Raw genomic sequence first — 22,692 nt, forward strand, 5'->3', positions numbered from 1 at the left:
CCACACAGGATCGTATGTGTTTGGAAATATCAAACAAAACCAAAGACATCCATCATCCAATTTTCTGGTTCAGACCATGGTCTCAGATGTCACGTGATTCCACTTCCTACCAAAACTCCTCCCACATCTCTCGGCCGCCGTCCTGCTACGAGCACATGCAGACTCCAGACAGCCCCCTGTCAACCCAGGCCTCCAACTGTTCGTCCTCCCGCTGGGATGCATCGTTCCACCGGCAGGCATCCCAGACTGAAGTCAATTATCAGCTTTCACAGACTTCCTCCCACAGAGGGTACAAATCCAGCCGAGCCCTGCCATCCGCTCAGCGCGAGGTCTCCCAGACACCTGTATCCAGTCACCGCAGAGACCTGAACACCTCATTCCTCTCTGGAATCCAGGCCACGCCCTGGAGAAAGTAAGTGACGCTGCTGGATTTGTGAGCGAGAAACACGAATTCTACTTTCTGAATACTCAAGCACTCTAACTCTTGTAGCTCCACTGATGAAATCAGGCCAAGCTTCATCCTCAGTCTCTCTCAAGAAGATGAGGGACAGGATGAGTTGTTCCCCACAAAGGAACATTGCAATCAAGAAGATCCTCTTCTGGCACTCCTGTCAGTTTCGTCCTGTTTCGTGGAGACTGATATGACTACATCTGATGCAGATAAAGAAATCAGAAGTACACAGAGCTGGAACGTCTTCAGAAATGAGCGGGAGGACTCTGGAGCTTCATCCAGTCAGTCAAACCCAACGCAAACTCAGTCTAATCCCTTGGAGGAGGCCGCTAATGAGGGAGAACAGCAATCAGAGCCTGGAACAGCTAGAACAGGAAGGGAACATCTACCTCCAACTGATACAAATCAGTCAGCATGTTGGGACACACTGGAACCGGCGTTAATAAGAGAGAAAGAGATGGATTCAGGACAAATGCTGGACATTAACCGTGACCTGCAGGACAGAGCAGACAGAGTCAGGTGGACAGAGATGGGACAGGGGACGGTTCCCGCAACTGACATCCACAAAAGCTTTCATTCAGAGGATGAAAAGCAGACCAAGCTCGAGGCAGCTGAAATGAAACATGAAAGTGAAACCAACAGTCCGGCCAAGTCCTCTGTGGAGGGGAGAGGCGGCGAGGAGAACCCCCATAGAGCTCCAAGTTTGGTGAGTTCCACCACTGACACCCTCGAGAGAACCCTGAAGGAACGCTCAGATGAGCTGGAGACAGTGCGGAACCAATGCTACACCGCGCAACCAAGAGACAGACATGAGTCTGTGGAGGGGGCTGAGAGAACATCCTCGGGTAAGATTAACATCGGTCACTACTGGTTATGTGCTGTCTTGTTTACCCGCCAACAAATATCCAACACTGACCACTAGAGAGCGCTAGAATGCTTTCTGTAAACAGGGCCTGAGAGGCCCAAATACACAACCACTCGTGCTGGTTTATGAAAAATAATCATCTTTATCTGTATAGTACCTCCCACAACAGTTAATAGTATTATTAGTAATATATTACATTTATATGGCGCTTGTTGAAAGACCCAAGGACACTTTACATAATAGGTTACAAGGTGCCTGAGCAATAGATAATGAAACAAAGAAGTACAGTGAATATTAATTAAATGCTATAAAGAAAAGCTACAGGACGGAATCCACAACATGAAATAACAATAGAAAGGCAAAATATAAACTAATAAATACATATATCATTTCACAAAAAGATCCCAAGAGGTTACTAGGCAACACTTAAATGTCGTCTTCCTCTTTTGGGTGGAAGTGCAAGGTGCTAGTTAATGACCGATAACTAGAGAGGTTATAAAGCAAGTTTAGTGAAAGTCTCGGTTTCCAGTCTTGGTTTGGCGTGGTGGCATTGACAAGAGTCCTGCTGCACGCACTCAGCAACGTCAAGGGATACGTGCTCACATTACCGCCGCAGAAAAGGATCTTGAGTCTCAGCAGCTTTGACAATGCTGAGTCAACACACACGTATCCATAGACACACGCGCAGCGACGCACAAACAAGCTGCAGGGGTATTTGTTGGGGTTTTTTTATGTGAAAAGAAAAAACAACAACCTGTCAGTTTGTATTGGCTGACCTTGTCCTGCCTCACATGCTTAGCCCAACACGAGCTTACAGAGTGAGTTCATCGATTCAGGGTGTGTCTGAAAATGATGATCAGATGGAAATCCTCTGACCTCCGTCTTCCCAGAGAACCTGGGGAGAGAAGGCTGTCCCTCCCCAACTCCACCTGCGGAGTGCAGGCCCAGGGGTCCATGCTTTAGACCACCTCCCTGTCTCCGTGGGAACCCTCAACTTCAGGAAAATGTGAGTCTATGGAGCAAGTTTGTTAACCCTCCCTCCTTTTACTGTACTCTGCAATGCTCTGTCCTTCTTGATGCGAGATTATCGGAGGATGTCAGGAAAAACTGTCATTTTCTTTCAAAAGTGGAAGAAGCTGAAATTTGTTTCACTTTTTCATGTCCGCTTCCCACTCCCCCTCCATAATCCCTATCTGCAGAGGCAACACGACAAACAAAAAAGTCCCTAAATGTAAGCAGCTACTTGAAAAAAGGGATTAAGCTTTTATTTCCCAAATGCAAACAGAAATCAATGCGGTGTGTAAAGCTGGGTGCCGTCGGCAATATCACAGCAGGATGACAGGCGATAGCTCCCCACTGAGCCCTCAAGCTCAAAGACCTGACAAAGTAGTTCATGGTACATACTGACAGAAAAGGAGAAGACAGCAAAGAATACTAAAAAAAAAGAAAGGGAGGTGGTTATATCGATAGGGAGGTGGGGGGGGCGCCACAGAGAGTGATTCAGGGGGAGGATGAGGAATGGAGGGAGGAGCGGAGAGAACTTCAGGGTATTGCTACGATCAGCAACGTACACGCCGCATTCTCGCTCATTACTAGGCAGTGGGCCACGGCCCTTCCCTCGCTTCTCGATCTGTGTTCTGTTACGCAATGCCTTTAGGGGGTTCATGATTTTGTCAGCTGGAGAGCAAGTTGTGTTTACGGGAAAAATGCTCCTCGTTTTCCTGAATAACGGGAATTCCTACCAACGGGGCTCACACCTGACAACCCCACGAAATCGCTGGCGTACCTCACCTCGTATATGGTCTTTTGAAAAATGCTCCACTTCAAATCTCTTACATAGATTTCAAAGAACACAAGTGCATGTGTGCTCACCCAGGGCTTTTATATAAATAAAGATTTTCTCCCTGGTGTGGGTGATTGAGATATTTTAAAGATGCAGTGAAGGTTACAAGGAGGTAAGAGTTTACTTCAGGGAGACGGGTCTCACATTTCTGTCCCGCTTGTTGTTTCTCACCTTTGTGTCAACTTTTTCTTGGAGCCTGTGGGATTATTCCTCTTATTCTTTGTCGCCGTTTGATTTATACCAAAGAAAATACTATCTACTCCTAGTTTAATGTGTGTCATGTACAAATACTCACACCAGAATAATGTTGTGGTCAAAACCTCAAATTAATACCTCTAAGTTCTTCTTCTTCTTCTTCTTCTTTGGCATGTTCTGTATCATTCAACAAGCTGAAAAGGAACATTCCAACTTTTCATCTCCCCTCCATGCTTGCATAAGGGAACTGAGACCAACAGAGGCTGTCTGATTGCTAGTTAGCTTAGCACAACGAATGGTAAAGGATGGGAAGTGTTAGCATACCTCCATCTCGCCATTTCAGCTTTCCAAACCTGTAACTCGTCCTCTGTGTTTTTGAATAGATGTTCAGGATCTGGATTTGGTTTGTAGTAGCAGTCGCCCCTCCGCCCGCTAAAGTTTGGAAGTGCTGCATCAAATCACTGCGCCATGTCAAGAAAGTAGTTCGAGCTTTGTATGTCAATCTATTATTACAACATCTGGCAATTTTACTTTTGTTTTCTTTGCAGATGTTTGACACAATCTTTACACTCCTTTGTTATGGAGGCAAAGACAGGTTTTAGGAAAAAAGTATGTAAGGACTTTTGACGGATGGATGCTAACCTTTCCCACCCACTGCCAATCATTGTGCTAAGCTAACTAGCAGTCGGCCGGTCTCTGTTAGTCTCTAATGCACACACTCACACACACACACACACACACACACACACACACACACACACACACACACACACACACACACACACACACACACACACAGACAGAGAAGGGTATCTGTTCTCGTCTGGCTCTGGGGAGTATGCCAAATATCTGTATATCCCAAAAAGCTGTCATGTCCCTTTAAGCATGAATGGGGATGAATAACAAACGCATACAGGCTTCTGTGTTAGATTATTTACAACTAGATTTGCTCGCCATGGATTGATTTTCTTTCAGCCTATCCAGCACATACAGCACAATGTGTCCAAGTGCTTACTTGCTGCTTTGTAATGAGTTATTCTAGATCTATTCTTACCTCTTTGTTTCCATGTCCCTGACTGACAAACCCCCCCCCACTGTCTACATTTTCTGTTGTTTAGGCCGCCAGTGGAAGCACCAGAGGGAGCAGCTTAAATTTTGGACTGGCAGCAGCAAGTTCCTGTACATGTTCCTCTGGCCCGAACTTCTCAGGATGGGACTTGACTGGATTAAGGCCAAGACCAGAGAACAGCAGCCTACCTATGTCCTGGACACCGTCACATCAGCCTTCCTCGACACTGTCCATCTCTTTAAAGAGGAAACGGGAGTCGACCCAAAATTCAAATGGTCCCGCTAAGTTCTTTCTAACAAGGCCTTCCCCGAGATGGGAGCCACCTTATTCCTTGCAGGAAAATGCACTGCATGGAGGAGTCGGGGAGCAGATGAAAACGACACCAGCAACCTCCATCCCTGAACCCTCAGCTCTAGTTCCTCAACCACAGGCTACGCTAGCTGGCGCCTGTATCCTGCAGCAAATTCGGCAGTGTGAAATTGTAGAAGGGGATTGCAAGTCATCTAGAAATCCCTCCAAACAAACCCCGTTTTCAGTGACCTGCAAACAACCTAAGCGAACCAAATGTGGAACTCATCAGACCACAAAAACCTCCCGTGAGGGGGCTCAAACTAGCGAGCCTCAGGACCGTTCTAGAGCTGGCCTGCTAACCACACTCCTGACATCTGGCCCTGGAGTGACACATTCATGGAGGCTGAGCCCAGAGGAGAAAATGGAGATTCTTGAGAGGGCTGGGCAGGCCGAGGCGCTGGTGCTCACTATGGTGTTCCAGGACGGTACCACCCAGTTAGACCCAGAACAGGTGAGCCATGACGGCAGGTTGATACCAGTGATGAGATAAGCCCCCCCCCCCCCGTGCTCCTGATGATTTGCTTCCCTCATGTAGAAGCTGACTCCTCCAGTGTGCGGCCTGCTTGTGCTGATGAAGAACGACACAGACAGCAGCACAAGAGAGGACACACTCCGACCCCAAGACACTCTGGTCCACTTAAAACTCGAGCACACACACCAGGAGCCTTTTACCAGGTCTGTGAGTGTGTTTGTGTTTATGTGTGTGTTTGTTTGTTGTGTAGGGGAGGGAGTATTTACTAGCTGTTTGTGTGTGTGTATGTATGTGTGTGTGTGTGTTGTGTGTGTGTGTGTGTGTGTGTGTGTGTGTGTGTGTGTGTCATAGAGATGTGCTGCTACAGGTGCTGTCAAGATCTCAACTGGTGGTGTGCTACAAAGCAAAGGATCTGCTTTGTACAGCTCTGAAGTTTTACAAACAAGACCTAAATTGGAGACAAGGCAGACACACACACACACACGATCATTATCTAAATGTCTCATCCTCAGTATCAATAAAGGAAGTGAAGCCTCTCCTCACTCTGCTCTCTCTAGTGGCAGGCTGTCACATCCAGGACCCACAGGTGTCAGGGTGGCTTCTGGATCCTGAGGACCCGTCCTCCAGCTACCAGGACCTACTTGATAAACACTTGAGAGCACCCTGTATCACACCTGTCCAGGGTACCAGGAGGGTTAGTTGGAGTCTCTCCTAGTGGGTGATTTACTCCCGGGATGCCGTATGAGTGTACGTCCCAAACCAAGCCTCTCCCTGTTTGGTTCTCTCCCTGTTTGGTTCTCTCTCTCCCCCCCCCCCCCCCCCCTCTCTCTGTCTCTCTCTCTGTCTCAGGTCATCTCAGGTCTCTATTCGCTCTACCGACTCAACTTGGAGCTTTGCTCTAAACTGCAGGTTAGCAGACGCACACACGCACACGCCCATGCACACATACATTAAATGACCCATTTTCTGTGTGTGTGCATGTGTGTGTGTTCAGAGCCAGGGGCTGTGGCAGCTGTACTCAAACATGGAGCTGAACATGATACCTGTTCTGGCAGGTGAGTCCTGCTCAATCACCATGAGGCTCACCGAGGTTCTCAGATCCACATGTCATATCTCACACATTACAATGTAATTATGGTTGCACGTTGGATTCTTTAACATCCAGCATTGATTTTATAGGGTTTATTGAAGCTTTGAATTAAAAAAAAAACGAAACCTCAAACTACGTGAATAAAAAGTTTTTGACAGTGAAACGCTCAAAGTTACTGGTATGTCTGAAAATCAGAGCTGTCAAGATCGCTTTTGTTTATCTTAACATTCAGAAAACAGTTTTTTTTTCCAAAGGTAGTCACGCTAGTCATGCTGCACTTTTAGGCTGTTTCATGAGTTTCTTTGTGTGATACTGCTGACAGATGAGCACGTTTGCTCAACAGACCTGATTTTCTTTAGTTTTTTTCTGAATGTGTGATGGATCCGTAAGTATCATCTTGTGTTTTCTCAGCCCTCGAGAGCCATCGCATCCATGTGGACAAAGACGTTCTGAAAAGAACCTCCGACCTGCTGGGGGTAAGAAAGCATATCCAAAGGATCTGGATTAAAAAGAAACAACAGACTTTTTAATGGACGTCTTTTTAAAATCCCCATTTTATTGTCTCTTAACATGACTCCATCAATAATAACAGTGGAAATTGGGTTCTCTCAAACAACTGTACTGTTATAAAAAGAAAAAGAAAAAGCTGAGTTTTATTGGCCATGCCAGCTTTTGTACCACATCATTCTCAGCTGATCGCATTTCAGTCTGAAGCCCAGCACCGCAGACTGCAGCTGTATTAATACAAATGTGAGCAAAACAGTGGGAGGATCTGAGAAAGAGCAGAGACATCTGGAAATACCAAGAAGAGGAAGAAGAAGAAGAAAAAAACACACACACACACACACACTCAAAAAAAGCCAAGAGCTTGAGCAGCCAAGAAAAATAGAATCTGTCTTCTTCAGGGTAGGATTACTGGTGTGGTGGGTGGACGTCCTCCGGGGACCTGTCCTGTTTACATGCAGATAAAAACCAACTCTGGAGATGCTATATTTTCCTGAGATTATTGGCACCCAAGAACACATGTCCTGGGCGCGCACATGCTCATTAATAGGCTACACATGTTTGTAATCAGTTTTGCAGGCAGTTGTAGAGATGAAAACACTCTTAGACCCACTTACAACTCTTGCTAGCGCCACGGGGATGTCGATGCAGAGCGAAAGCCTTGGTTTCTTGCCATGCTACTATAAATAGGAAGGAGAGTCTGTCTTTTCCTTCCACGCTGCAGGAAGGACTGTCTGCCTCATGCACACTCACAGACAGGTGCAGAGTTTGTGAATTTGCAGGACTATTTTAGTATCCCGTGTGTGTGTGTGCACGTGCATGCGCAGCCTCGCTCTTGTTGTGCTAGATTCTGTTTTATCAGAGCTGTCAAGGTCGCCTGTCTGGATATCTGACGGTGGGGTCCCTCCTGTCTGTCAGGCTGCATCATCCAGTGCCTCTTTAGCGTCTCAGCCTTGGGAGTGTTTATCCAGTCATCAGAGGGTTACTGGTTCGATTCCGCCAGCTCCCCAGAGATAGTGTCGTAGTGTCCTTGAGCAAGAGCGAACTCCTGACATTGCACGGCGGAGGAGACGATGTATAAATGAAGCCTAATTTCAATAAAAGTGTGAGTGTCACATGTCCCATAACACCTCCGTTTAATCAAAACTGACATCTCTCACCTCTTCTAAGTGTTTGATGTCCCAAAGAAAGAGAAAGATGGGTTTGAAATGCAATTATTAACCTTGCTGAATCAAATATATCATTAGTGTGTGTGTGTGTGTGTGTGTGTGTGTGTGTGTGTGTGTGTGTGTGTGTGTGTGTGTGTGAAACACTGAACTAAGGGCCGAGCATCCAATATTGATGAGGCCGTCTGCTGCCTGCTCTGGGCGTAGAGTGAGAAAGGGAGAAAAGTGCATATTTTGGAATTTGGGGACAAGTCTCCCAGCCCCAACACTCCCACCCTCCCTCTCTCTCTGTCCCTCTTCAAACCATCTCCCTTGTTCGACTAATGTTTTTCTTATCAGTGTCCAGCCACGGACGTCTCCTCTGCTGCTCCTCAATCCTCACCTGCTCCACCTCATTTTTGCCTTCATCCTCTTTTCTGATGTATCCCCTTCAGCGTTGGTGTCACTTTTTTTTGACCCCCCCCCGCCTTTCTCTATTCCAAAAACACCCAAATCTGTCACTGTATTCTACTTTCTGCTGATTTCTGTGTGTTGTCTCTCATTTCATCACCCCGCATCTCCCCCTCCCTTTCGTTTTTCCCTTCTTTGTCCCTTTTTCTCTTCCCTCATGTCAAACTGTTAGGTCTTCTCCACTTCAGTCAAGCTGGTAATAAGCTCCTAGTGTGAGGGTAACCCTGCAGTCATGAAAAATAACTCCAGTATTCCTAATGTTTCGGCTAAATATCATATTTTCCCTCCTTATTAACTCCTCTCTATCTCGCTCATTTACTTTTCATCATTATCCCCATCTCTCTGGGACTCCTTCCTCTTTCATCCTCGCGACTTAAGTGCCTCTACCTTCTCTCTCTCTCTGTCTCTGTCTCTCTCTCTCGCTCCTCCCTTCTGTCATTTCCATTTTCGCCTCCTCTCTCGCGGTGTGTTTATCATGCTGTCAGTGTTGGCTGTGCTAAGTTCATAGCAGTCATTAAACCAGCAAAGCCTGTCTGGCTGTCTTATGTGTTCAGTGTGGGAAAGCTGGCTGGTTAATGTGATGCTAATACTCTTGCTGTGTGACATTAGCCAGATTACGACTCCTTAGGTCACTGAAAGCTCTTACACACACCAGCCGCTCTCTCCGCAGCTTCGCTGCAGGGTTCACGACCTTCATCTCCCTTGATGTTTGTCTCCGGCAGGCTAAGATGAGACAGTTGGAGCAGGAGGCCCATCGAGCAGCAGGACAGATATTCCTGCTCACCAGCAACACCCAGCTACGAACAGTCTGTACCTTTCCTGTTGTACATCCACGTGTTTTATATCTGATATTTCAATATCTCTAAAACACGGACACATTTTCAAAGGTTCTTTTCGAGAAGTTACGCCTTCATGAGCGATGCGAGAACAAGAGGCTTCCCAAGACCATCAATAAACAACAGTCAACGTCAGAAGCAGCGGTACGGTGCGAAAGTCTCCTTTAAACATAGATTAATAAGCTTATTTGAAATTGCAGCGCTTGGACTGTGACACAGTCTTCCAGATGATTACAGAGCAAGATACACACATAAATACCCATCCACACTGTATAGATCACAAACATCCACACAATTCACTCGGTGGCCAGTTGCCAAATGTCAACAGACAACAAGGCTTTTTTTTTTTCTTATTGTCTTCGTCTTTATTGCAGTTACTGCAGCTCCAGGACCTGCATCCTCTACCCAGGATCATTCTAGACTACCGACAGGTCTGGTTGCAACTGCATGCCACGTAATGGTCGATGCTTAAACAGTGTCAGGGTGGGGGGGAAAAAGAGCCTTTGAACTGTACCAACGGGTTGTCCTTGATTTTTGGAGTAAAACATTTCCGCATTGTTCCTTTCAGGTCCACAAAACCAAGTCCACCTTTGTTGACGGGATCCTCTCGTGCATGATGAGTAAGGTGAGCTACCAGCTGGTTTAAGGCAGATACGTAGTTATGGGTAATCACAGATTACATACGATGAAAAGGTCTCACGAATAAAAAAAAACAAAACAGGACCATTCACCTCCCTTTGCTCACTCTTTGGTGTCTGTTTTCGAGACTTTTCTCCTGGGGGAAGGAAAAAATAGAGGAGACTAAAGGGCTTCAAACGCATCCCACTGCTTTTGTCTCTCTGCTCACAGTTTAGTTCAGTGGACTTGAACTGCGCTCCCGTTGAAAGCTCATCCATTTCCTCCCCACCTTCAAAGTGTTGCTGGTGTGAATACGGCTGCCGTTACCCCGCTGTTCTCAGTGGTCCAACTGGAAACCAGTTTCCTCAAAAGATACGATCGCACTGTTTGAAGAACATTGGATGAGTCCCACTCGTCAAACATCTCACTGGAGCTGGCCTCTCCAAGCTCCTGGTCCTGTCTGCCAGGACAGAACTCCAGATCTTGGCTGTACCACCTCTCCATAGATGGGACCAGCAGCTTGTGTTTGTCAGTCTGTGCTTACTCAACTCTGCAAATGAGTCTGTCTGGCTGCTACTGAGCTGCTTAGCTCCTGATGGCGATGATTCATTTGGTGATCTTCTGGACAGGATGCAGGCAATGATCCCAGGCTGGTGGCAGAAACAAACATCATTAAAGTGTTTACAGATAGTCTATAAAATGGGTTACGCGGAAATTATTTTTGGCATTTATTACAGTTGGTTTCATGCAATTTCAAAGCCTTGCTAGTGTCTATGAAGATCTTGAAGCTGGCAAACAGATGGACGCAAATACTCTTCAGTTAGACAGATCTCTTCATCTCTGGTGTATCCGCCGTTTTGAAACATACACCTTTTCCTCCAAATCAGTTCATATTCAACAAGAAGCCCAGAATGTGTAGATATATTGTTTCTTCTTCTTTTTTTTTTTTAAGGTTAATAATTCCAGCTGCAACCAGATGTTTGGATTGCGGAAACCCTGAGCACAACTGCTGTTAGCATATCCTGCCAATGACACCAAACTGATTTGATACTACGCTCCGCAAACTTCTCACCCCAAACGAATCGCTGGCAGTCACATGACTGCCACAACGAGGACCACAGCTGCTGCTTCCTCCTGAAATGAGACCAGCTGCGTGACTGTTTTTGTCATCACCGCAGCTGCGATGATTTCATGGTGGAATAATTTTCCAGTTTCTTTCCGGATTAATAGTTCCCTTCACGAGATATCAAAAAGTGCCGAAGTGAGTCCCTTGAGTTGCGTCTGATTGATCCGTGCAGATCCTTCATTTGGCACCGACAACAACCAGAAGGAGGAAACCATTATCTACTGTAAACATCTGATGACTACGTTTCTTCCAAATCGACTCAACTATTGATCCGCCAATCCCTGCAGCCCCGCAGATCACATAGCTGACTCATTATAACACGCGTAAGCTGTAATTAATTTCTGTTAGTACTTCTGTGCGATCAGCAAAGTTGTGTGTTTTAAATGTCTTGTAAGACAGTTGCAGTTGTACTTCACCCCTCTGTGTTTATTTACTGCCCTTCCTGTGTTTCTCATCAGGACTACATTTCCTCTACGTGGCATCAGACCAGTGCTGTGACCGGGAGAATCACTGCAAAACACCCAGTGAGCGCAAATTACTCTCCATCCCTCTTTTCTTCCCGTCTTTATCTGTTCTTGTTCTCATCCTGAAAGTAGTTGTCAGGCTCGCCGCTCTGCACACTTTGGCAGCTGGACAACGCTGTTAAACTCGGGGAGCTGTCCGTGGTACTGAATTACAGGCCTCTGTGTTTCTCCTCTCTTGTTTCACTTCTTGGTCAACCGGCAGGAAAAAGCAATCTTGTTCATTGTCCTTCGTCATTAGCCACAAGGTTTGTTTGTTTTGTTTTTTTTTAATTTCCAGACATGGACAAATTATTTCCCTAATTAAAAAGTTTCCTCGGGCTGCACCTCACCACAGTTTAGCCGTGTAGCATGTCATTGAGGACACGTATTCATGACTTAATGCTGAAATATTCTGCGTGTTCTATTCCTGATGTTTTTCTGTGTTCTCTCTCTCTCTCTCTGTCTGGTTCTGCTGATATTTTGATGATTCTGGTAGAAAAGACCAAGAATACAAAAGAGCAGCACTTGTGACACAGACACTGTTGATGAAATGAGAGGAGGATGAAGCTGCTTTTCATTTGTAAAGAATGAATAAAACTCAGACATCAGTCAGATTTAAAAAAAACCCACCAGCTTTGAAGGTAAAAGGCAAAAAAAATAGTCCTTCCTTCTTTCTAGTCACTTAAAAAAATGAATACTGTCATACATAATTCAGTTATTAAAATCACAACTGAAAAAAGTGTTTTTGAGAGTAATGTACTTATACTTTATGAAGCTAAGGTACTCATTTCCCTTTGTGTTACACATCCAGACTGCTGATATATTTCAAAAACCAGAGCAGAAGTCCAAATGCTGGGACAATTTACTACTTGTCTCTCTCTCTCTCTCTCTCTCTCTCTCTCTCTCTCTCTCTCTCTCTCTCTCTCTCTCTCTGCGGGGCGGTCGATAGCTCATTTCAACATTACACAGCTGTCTGGGTCCAGCGGTCCTGCCGCACACGCATATCTGAAACACTGAACTGGTCTGATCTGACTTTCTGATGTGCGACAGGTTCAAACCCAATTGATCGCGTTGTCTACTGAATGATACAGACGACTCTGACTCTGCTCCAGCTGAGCTCCTGGATTTGGTTTTATGTGTCGGTGTGCACTCTCAAGTGCCAACACTCCACTCGTTTGTCTTGCTTTAACATTCTGTATTGCTTGTTACTACTTCGGGATAGACTAATGTGGTGTCATATATACCACTTTTGTGGTACAAGGAGAAACAATGTTTGCATCTTATTTCCAACTGCATAGTGACACTCGGATATCTTCTGCTGGCACCTCCAGTCTGAGGAAGTACCAGAGCACAGTTAAAATGGATGGATGGAATATGATCAAAATGTATATCCATCCATCCATTTTCTACTGCTTGTCCTGTTAAGGGTGGGGGGGTGGAGCCTATCCCAGGAGCCTTCGGGCGAGATGCAGGGTTCACCCTGGACAGGTCACCAGTCCATCACAGGGCCAACACATAGAGACAGACAACCATTCACACTCACAGTCACACCTACAGTCAATTTAGAGTATCAATCAGCCTCGTCCCCTCTTGATGTCTTTGGACTGTGGGAGGAAGCTGGAGTACCAGAGAGAACCCACACAGGAACAGGGAGAACATGGAGACTCACACAGAAAGATCTTGTGCTGGAGCCGGGATGTTTCCTCTTCATCTGACCTGTCCTCTATGCAGCAGTTTGCAGCTGCAAATGCAGCAGGATGCCTTGCAAAAAAAAATCACACAAGTCTGTTCAGAAAGGGATTCAAACCCAGAACCTTCCTGCTGTGCAGCGCCACTGCTTTGTAACGAGCCTGAGATGAGATCATTTCAAGTCATGAGAGGGGCCGACTCTCTTTTCTCCTACCTTCCACTTCAACTTCTTCTGTAAATGAAGCTCGCCATGTAATTTTTCTCTCCGTGGTGCAGCATGGACTGTTTAATTAAAGACTCCAATCACAATCATGGGACATCCTGCGGCTTTGAAGCGGGGAACAAAAGCGTCAGTTTATGGTTTCAGGCTCAAGGGAGGAAAGGGATCCGTTCTGCCACTTCAGGACACGTCGGCACACACATGCAACACAAGTCCCTCACACACTTTCAGATGAGGAGTGTTGCGGGAGGGGATTCGATTTTGCTTGCTGCGGGTTCAGTTGAGGCGAAGCCAGTCTGCAGTAACAAAGGTGTGCCAGAATGAAAGCGGGACCACTAGGAACTGAGTCTAAAGTTACGCAAGACCCGAATCCCTCTGCAGAGTGGTCTTCCGCTCTGCCTCACCTGTTTTCATCTGCTCTAAGCAAAAATCTGCAGTCTGTGAGCCTCAGCAACTAATCCAGCGACAGCATTTCCATCTTTACGTCTTTGCTGTAAGAGCATTTGTCTGTCTTCTTTGGCACTTTGATCCTCTCCTCCGTCTCTCTTATCTCTCCCCGTGCTCATATCCCCTGTATGTCTCCATTGTCATCTCCTCTGTTTTATGTTCTCTCCCCCTTTTTAATATGTGGCAGTCAACTCAGAAAGGACAACCACGCTGCCTCGTCTCTGATCAAACCTCTTCCCCAGTGCTCAAAGCAGTAGAGGGGGGCACCATCACTCAAGTTACCGCGTCCTTGATGCAGTGCTCCGTCTCCTCTCACTCTCACTCTCACTCTCTCTGTGCTCCTGTGCTTGTGCAGAGTCATGCCACTGCAGTCGGCTTAATTTTTATTTAGTTGCAGAAACACATTAAAAGATGTTTTTTTGATGAATAGAGATATTTCCCCAGTGTCCAGTTACAGTAAAAAAACAACAACAACCCCCCCCCCAAAAAAAAACCACAGGTGCGAAGCCTCAAGTGATAAATCTTGACTTCAGTGTGGAATTTACAGTTGTAAATTTGACACCGAGTCTTTACTAGTGCTTGGTGTTTGTGTTTTTGCTCATTTGATGGCACATTTTTGTTTTCTTCCTAAGGCTGATCAAACGCTTCACTGGTGTGTCAAGTTGTCCGTGTACACACACACACACACACACACACACACACACACACACACACATGTTCCCAGACACAAACATTTTTATATGCTCAGTAGCATAGTAGGTTTGATTCGCAGACTTAAGAGAGCAAGAGGGAGAAATGTGGAGAGACAGACAGGACCTGTGTTAGACAACGCACACTGGGAGTTGATCATCTCCCTCCCGCTCTTCTCCTTTCTCTGTCTGTTTAAGATATTTTTACCGATGAATTTCTCCAGTGAAGTTCCGAGTTACTTCTCTGTTTCCAACCAGCTGTTTCAACCTTATTGCACAAGCCGAGAGTGACTCTTGCTGGATGTTACCATCCATGTAAATGAGCCCCACCGGGATACTGAAACCTCAGAAAACTGCAGCTGACCAGGGTCTTCAAGCCTGCTACTCAGACACCTCTCACCACCTAAAAGATTAACAATTTCTCTCTCTCTCTCTCTCTCTCTCTCTCTCTCTCTCCCTCTCTCCACCAAATGTCGAGCAGATGGATTTTGGTGGGTGTTTGTTTATGGTTGTGGCACAAAGGGAAAGTAGAGCGCTTGTGTGCAAGTGTGCGCACACGCTTGTGAGAGTGCGTCCGAGCATGTATGTATTTGTATGTGTGCGTATGTTCCGTGATGAGCCGTTTAATCGGCGCAGTGTGATGAATTTACCCTGCTCCAGCTCGGCAATTCAGCCGCCACCATCTGTTTAAAAAGGCGGTGGTCCTCAGAGACTCAGCCTGAGATTAACATTTATGAAAAGTGCACTTCAAATTTTCTTTTGACAGGCAGCCACAATGAGACTTAGCAAAAGTATATGTTTACAAGGTCATTTCCTGCTATGTGTGGGCTGTGCACTTGTGCAGGGATCTAGAGGCCACCTGCAGGTCCCCTAGAGAAGGTTTTTCAGTTACAGAAAAGCTACAGTAGAGGAAAGGGAGGCTTTTTGTTTCCTGTTTATCAAAATGTCAGATGTGCGCAGACTAGCTAAGAAAAGAAAATACAGTCCTAATGGCAAGTGACTAAAGCTTGAGCCACAGCGAGCATTTTCTTTGTCCCAGCCAGCAGTTAGTTTCCCTAGCTGCCAATTAGCTTTTTCCCTGCTGGTGTTTATCTTGTCCTAGCTGGCATTTAGCCTTTCCTAGTGGCCGATTAGCTTGTTCTAGCTGGTGTTTAGCTTTTCTAGCTGGCATTCGGCTAGTCCTAGCTGCGCATTAGCTTTTCCTAGCTGGCATTTAGCGCACCATAGCTGGTGTTTAGCTTTTTCAAGCTGGCATTTAGCTCGTTGTAGTTGGTGTTTAGCTTTTCCTAGCCAGAGTTTAGCTAGTCCTAGCTTGTGTTTACCTTTATCTAGCTGGAATTTAGCTTGTCTTAGCTAGTGTATAGCTTTTCCTACACAACATTTAGCTTGTCCTAGCCTCTGTTTAGCTTGTCTGAGGCAGGCGGCATATGCCTGTGGTGCTGTTAAGTCCAGGAGGAAGGGCACAGTTTGAATGATGTTGCGTTTACATGTCACAGCAGACTCTACCTTAAAGTTCACCAGACTGATGGACTGAAATGTAAAACACATGCCCACCTTGCGGCTACCGAACAATATGTTTTAGAGGACTCCCCAAAAACTGTACATCTGTGTGTTCTACCATGGGAAATAACATGTCAGCAGAAAACCCAACAGCTAAAACAGATCCATAGCGAGCTCACTTTCATGGTGAACAGCTCAGTCATATAGCGATTGAGGTATTTTGTGTCTTTTCCAAAGGCAGTTCATGGTGTTCTCTCAGCTTTGGTGTCTTCTTCCCTCATTAGCAGATCAGGAACCTCGATTTGAAGAACGGTCTCAATATTTATCCTGCCTTCCTGCTGTCTAGAGGTAAACAGAAGCAGTTACTGGAATTACACCCAGCAGGAACCTTCAATTGGTTTGGACTGATAATTAGATGGTGGGAAATATTCTCCGCGGGGAGAATCTTTTGAAAGTGCAGTGTTAAATTGTTCACTTTGATACGGAGTATCTCGGAACTCCACTTTGATCCACCAACATAGGTGTGCTGGAGATTCGGAATCAGTACCCTTGGGTGCCGTGATATTTGTTTGCAGTGCAATAGCTTGCACTTATGGTATTGTCATGACAAAAATACTCAGAAAACGTGTGGAGCGTACAGCAGTTAAACACTCACCCCAGCAGGAGCCGCTAATCACTCGCTTGCTCTTCTGTAAGTGAAGCAGCCTTAATCATGAATTCATGCTAATGTAAAATCATGAGTTGGCAGGGCTAACATTAGCAAGTGTCATAACCAGGCCCTCATGGGGTCCCTGCAGACCCACTGGAGGACCTACAGGGTCCAATTGCATTGATATAATCAGGCAATTGCGCACCCGTATTAGGGCACAAGGAGGTATTGAGAAAAGTAAACTCTTGAGTTTTATGGATGCCGCCATGAGAGAAGAGACAACACAGAGTAGTCCTACATTTGCATGATTAAGTGGCTAATTCAGAGTCAATGAGCCTGACGGAAAACACAGGCAGTGAGAGTTCAGCAGGCGGATTTTCATGTACAGCCGAATATCATCGTCGCGCATCCCGTGTTTTTCTATGCGTGCGACAGAGCTTTTAGTGTTGGGCTATGTAGGATTCTCACACCTCTATGCAATTAGAGGCGCGACAACAACGGGAGCCGCCACTCAACTAAACTGCTTCTGCTGATCACGGGTATTCGTTCGTGTCCCAGTGCGTGTGTGCGGGCGCATTTTAATGCACCGTTCACACGGAGCGCTTGATTGCCTCCTCCCTACCTGTCACCTGCAGGGTTTGTGTTTGAATCAGCCCGGAAAATAGTGTGTGTTTGACTCAACCCCATCCAGCACCCACAGTGACCCAAATGATCTTTTCACACTCTCCCTGCCTCTATTCCTCTCTCTCTCTCTCCCTGCCCCTATCTCACTCTCTCTCCCTGCCTCTCTCTCTCTCTCTCTCTCTCTCTCTCTCCTGCCCCTATCTCACACTCTCCCTGCCTCTATCACTCTCTCTCTCTTTCTCTCTCTCTCTCCCTGCCCTATCTCACTCTCTCCCTGCCTCTGTCTCTCTCTCTCTCTCTCTCTCTCTCCCTGCCCCTATCTCCCTCCCTCCCTGCCTCTCTCTCTCTCTCTCTCTCTCTCTCTCTCTCACTGCCCCTATCTCACTCTCTCCCTGCCTCTGTCTCTCTCTCTTCCTCTCTCTCTCGCTCTCTCCTTGCCTCTCTCTCTCTCTCTCTCTCTCTCTCACACCCTGCCTCCAATTCTCTCTCTCTCTCTCTCTCTCTCTCTGTCTTTTCGTAACTTATCTCTTCAGCTACATCTCACAGAAGTGCTTGTCATCACTGTCGGGACAAACACGTCAACGTTTTTTTTCTTTTCCCTTTTTCCAAAAATCAGCACCTGCCTGCCCATGTCATCTACATTTAATTAATAAAACATAAATATACCAACAGGATCCATTTATTATATATAAATGTAGCGCCGAAGATAAACAGTGGCAGTTTAGGCTGAGATGTTGCAGATATCTCAATAACATCTAAAAAAAAACCCCATTATTTATGCACTCTGAGCAGTGAGGATTCCTGCCTTGGAGAGATATTATAATATTTTACTGTCAAGTTGTGCATTTATTACTAGTAATATTTTTATGTTCTTCTGAGAATGACAGAAATTGATCATCTTTGTGTGTGGAAATTTCTAGCGCCTAGTGCTTGACTGAGTATTGTGTGTGTATCTCCATCCAGGGACATTTTTGGATATTGAGAACATTAGGGGCTGGCCTCACTTTGTGCTGGTTGCGTTGTTCAGCTGCTTTTCTTTAAAATCGGACTAATAAAACGTGGTATCACCAGGATGATGGAGCGTGAACCTCCACTATTTTCACTCGTACAAATGCGTGCTTTCAACTGTGCTGTCAGCAGTGTCTCATATAAAATAAAACGTTGTGAGGATCTGATTTCCTTGCATTGGCCGGTGAAGTCTGTGGTGAAATGTTGGCTGTGAATGTTAATGGCAGGAGCAGCGAGGATCAACAGGAAAGAGCTTTTTATTGTACCTATCTAACATGCCCACGGTTTGTCAGGTGATTCAGTGTTCACAGTGTGGTGGTCTGTGTGTGTGTGTGTGCATGTGTGTGTGTGCATGCTGATTTATGCTGTCGTAACTGCAACAAGGTGCATGATGGGAAAGCTGAGCATTCACATCTGACACACTGAATCACTCGTCATGGGAAAACACACACACACACACACATAAAGACACACACACACACATGCATATTTGTAATGCCATGTTTATACACTAGTGATTGATGCCTGGCCCCCTAATTTATTCCATCCACTGTCCACACCCTGCCACTGCAGTACCCCCCAGCTCTCCCTCCTCTCTCTCTCTCTCCCTGCCTCTATTCCTCTCTCTCTCTCCCTGCCTCTCTCTCTCTCTCTCTCTCTCTCTCCCTGCCCCATCTCACTCTGTCCCTGCCCCTATCTGTCTCTCTCTCCCTCTCTCACTCTCTCCTTGCCTCTCTCTCTCTCTCCCTGCCTCTCTCTCTCTCTCTCTCTCTCTCCCTGCCTCTGTCTCTCTCTTACTCCCTGCCTCTATGTCTCTCTCCCTGCCTGCCCCTCTCTCTCTCTCTCTCTCTCTCTCTCTCTCTCTCTCTCTCTCTCTCTCTCTCTCTCTCCATCTCCAGTGAATAATGAATGAATTTAGGGAGCAGAGAGATGGATGACCACACAACAACACACACTGTAGGGTCAAACCAACCGTGTTGAGAGTCTGACCGTCATGTATGTGTGTTCTACACTCCTTACATTAATCCACACATGTACCACGCGTGCTAACATGTCCCGTACATCCTTCAGAGTGACCTTTAACTTCCTCTTTACACACACGCCCTCACCTGCAGTTGTGTGTGTGTGTGTTTGAAAGGGTGTTTAAAGGGGATTAATTGTGATTAAAATGGAGTCGCCCCCAGGTTCATTTCTTTTCACGATAGGTGCCTTATCACCTCCCTGTGCTGCCTTCTCAGCGAGAAAAACTGCATATTCTGTATTTATTTGTGTACTTGTGTGTGTGTGTATCAACTGCAACAATTAGTGAAGTATGATATTGGAATTTTTTTGCTGATAATCTGATAAGCCAATATTTCACAACCTATTAGGTTGATAGCCCATATTTGCTGAGGCAGACGTCTGTAGAGGAACACGTTTTTATGAGATGAACACTTTGCTCATGCTGAAAACGTGGCCCCCTTGCTCTTTGTTGCTTCATCATGAACACCGAAAATGAAGAAACTAATCATAATTTGCTGGGCTGATATGAATATCACCGATCAAACTGATACCAATACCTGCCAATGCCAATGATGTACCAATATCATCACGCATCGCTAGCAGCAGTGTCTTAGATGCAGGGAGATGAGAGCCTGATTAGCATCAGGTCCAGGCAAATGCTGCAGGTCTCTGCTGGTCTTATAAAAACTCTCCAATGACATCCGAGTTTTTAATGCTTGTTGACGTTTCAGCGGGTGTTTTCTATACACCACAAGTTGCACCCACACGTCCCCGCGCACCTCTCACTCTCCTGCGCTGTCGTTTTCTAGCCCCGACCCGCTGGGCCGGACTGCCAGCAGAAAGCTGTCCGACACCAGTGTGTTTTATGGCGGAGGTGAAGATGTGAGCGTGGAGCAGCAGAGGGGAGGGGTGCTGAGGCAGGGACTACTTGAATGTTAATAGATAAATGCTTACTACACGAAGGCGAAGGTGTGAAGATACGGCTCAACAGGACATCCTGACTCAGAGACCTCTTTGCCAATTGTTTTTGTCTAAGAATTCATCATAGATCTGATGTAGTGTTTTGGTTTATTTTTGTACAATCCCCCCCCCCTAAAAAATTATATATATATAGCTATACAGCAATGACACACTGTTACAGTACAACTGTGTAAAACTTTACAGGCTGATGTTACTCCTGTGTTTTCTCCCCAAATAGAACTTCCAGGCCCTCCCAAGACAGCCTCTTCAAATCACCAAGAAGCAGTACATCCAAGGTAACGCACACACACACACACACAGGCACACACACAAATACACACGCACGCACCTCCCACATGTCCTCCAGAATGAGACAATGATAAATGTCAGGATGTGTGTGTGTATGTGGGGGGGGACAACAACTCTCTGGGCAAACAAAACTGATGAGTCGGGAGCCAATAAAAGAGGGTTTATGAGGATGATAAAAGTCTGCAACAGCAAAGCATTAGTCACTTAAAAAAAAAAGTGTCAATAGTGTCACCCTCCTCCGTGCGGCGTCTCCTGGTGAGGCCATCAGGTGAAATGATGAAGAAAGCCTAAAACTGCATAATAGAGAACAACAACAACAAAGCTCTCTCCTTCTCTGTCGTGAGAATGATTAAAGTTACTTGTTATCTATTTGTTCATGAGTAAAACATTATGGGTGTGGTCCAGCCATGTCGACTTGCTGTCAATCAGGCAGTGGTGCCCCCCTTGGCTCTGTCTGTCCTCTCACTCTCTCTCTCTCTGTTCCTCACTCGCTCTCTGTTGAAGTGATTTTATGGGTGCTAACATCAGCACCTCTGGTTCCTTGTCATCAAATCTTCCGCTCTCTTCTCATCCCTCACTCCATCCCCCTGTCTTTCTCCTACTCAGCATCCTTCCTTCTGTCTCTGTCATTCTCATATCAGCTTTCCTCTCATGCCTGGAGGTGAGAGCCTAATCATATTTGATTACAGTTCTCCAGTTTGTATTTGAGTGTGTGTGTGTGTGTGTGTGTGTGTGTGTGTGTGTGTGTGTGTGTGTGTGTGTGTATGAATACAGTACACTGCTGCTGTGCTATGTTCATCATGCGGATGCGGGGGAGCGATGACTCTTTGTTAGGGACCTCGTCATTTCTCCTGATTGCAGCCTCATGACTAAAATGATTTTTTTTTTTGTAGCAGTTTGTTCCTCGATGATCGGCAACCACATGCAGAATTTTAGAAAAACAATTTCTTCGATAAAGAAACTACAAAGAAACAGAAAAAAGCCAATAACAAAAAAGTAGAGCCACTTAAATCCTGTAAAGGAGAATGAGAACATCTCTTCCCTCAGCCGCCTGCTAGTGCTGTCAAAAATACCGAAAAAAAGAGAACTGAGTTCAAACAAGGAATTAAAGTTTGGAGTCACTAGGCAGCGGGGATAGAAATTAAATGGAAGCTGGTGGAAGCTTATGACCTCCCACACATTACAAATGAAAAAAATTACAACTTCAAACACATTGAAACAGCAGAGTCATTAAAAAAACAAAAAAAAACGACTCCCTTACATAATCTCCCAGCCTGGCTGGTGCAACCAATGGCTGCTGATGAGCATAGATGAGTGAAAGGCTTTTTCCTCAAATTCGTGGAGAGGTTATACAGTTTTATTGGTACAAATGTGTACATCCTAATTTTGTTTTCTTTGAGTGAATAGCACAGTGTGGGAAGACATCTTAAGTTTTACTCTGCTGAAGATGACATTTGCAGGCAGGTTACTAGAAATCAAATGTAATGTGCACTTAGTGCCAGGATATGTTGCTGCGTTACTCAGGGCTCGGTGTTTGGTCCCCACAGGAGAGGAAGAGGAGGTTGTAACTTTTCATTCCCGGGCCATGTTCATTCCTCAGGAAGGCTGGACCTTTGTAGCCGCAGGTAGGACAATATGTGATGACGAAGAGTAATGTTTCTGGTGTGCAGGTGAGCATGTGCGTTAGCTCACGGCTGCACCACCTTGCAAAGTTTGTAACTCTAAATTAAAAAAAAAAAGAAACAAAAAAACAACACATACCATTCCCAGCCTGCAGCCAGCACCGAGAGGTCACTTCAGGGTGTCACACTGCTCCAAGCTGTGTAGGCAGAGGGGGGGAAGCTGTCAGCCTTTCAGGGAGCTTTGTGGGGAGCGGAGAGTGTCTGCTGGCCCTGACAGTGTCGCGCACTTACATAACCAGACAGATAAACCCGGGGTTAGCAGGAGGACAGCAGTGGTAGCAGCAGTACAAGGGCAAGGATCCCATAAATACACACACACACACACACACACACACACACACACAAAATGGCAGGGCTTCACAAACACACACGGC

At 45.9% G+C, this 22,692-nt stretch overlaps 1 protein-coding gene across 4 annotated transcripts in view; it reads left to right on the forward strand.

Moving 5' to 3' along the window:
• poln (polymerase (DNA directed) nu) overlaps positions 1–22,692 on the forward strand; it is a 48,948-nt gene that overhangs the window by 4,951 nt on the left and 21,305 nt on the right. For 3 of the 4 annotated variants that reach the window (XM_086197039.1, XM_086197037.1, XM_086197035.1), the window contains exons 4-20: positions 74–412; positions 491–1,296; positions 2,207–2,322; positions 4,473–5,225; positions 5,310–5,449; positions 5,598–5,710; positions 5,804–5,940; positions 6,096–6,155; positions 6,241–6,301; positions 6,748–6,812; positions 9,179–9,262; positions 9,344–9,436; positions 9,667–9,723; positions 9,861–9,917; positions 11,495–11,560; positions 20,566–20,623; positions 22,184–22,261. In XM_086197039.1, coding sequence (XP_086053165.1) covers positions 74–412; positions 491–1,296; positions 2,207–2,322; positions 4,473–5,225; positions 5,310–5,449; positions 5,598–5,710; positions 5,804–5,940; positions 6,096–6,155; positions 6,241–6,301; positions 6,748–6,812; positions 9,179–9,262; positions 9,344–9,436; positions 9,667–9,723; positions 9,861–9,917; positions 11,495–11,560; positions 20,566–20,623; positions 22,184–22,261 — 3,083 coding nt within the window. The remainder of the gene's footprint in view (positions 1–73; positions 413–490; positions 1,297–2,206; positions 2,323–4,472; positions 5,226–5,309; positions 5,450–5,597; positions 5,711–5,803; positions 5,941–6,095; positions 6,156–6,240; positions 6,302–6,747; positions 6,813–9,178; positions 9,263–9,343; positions 9,437–9,666; positions 9,724–9,860; positions 9,918–11,494; positions 11,561–20,565; positions 20,624–22,183; positions 22,262–22,692) is intronic. The other variant, XM_086197036.1, reaches the window with a different exon arrangement.

The sequence above is a fragment of the Aulostomus chinensis genome, chromosome 24 (assembly GCF_037954235.1).
Source record: "Aulostomus chinensis isolate RoL2024-O1b breed Wild chromosome 24, RoL_Achi_v1.0, whole genome shotgun sequence".
Classification (NCBI taxonomy): Eukaryota; Metazoa; Chordata; class Actinopteri; order Syngnathiformes; family Aulostomidae; genus Aulostomus; species Aulostomus chinensis.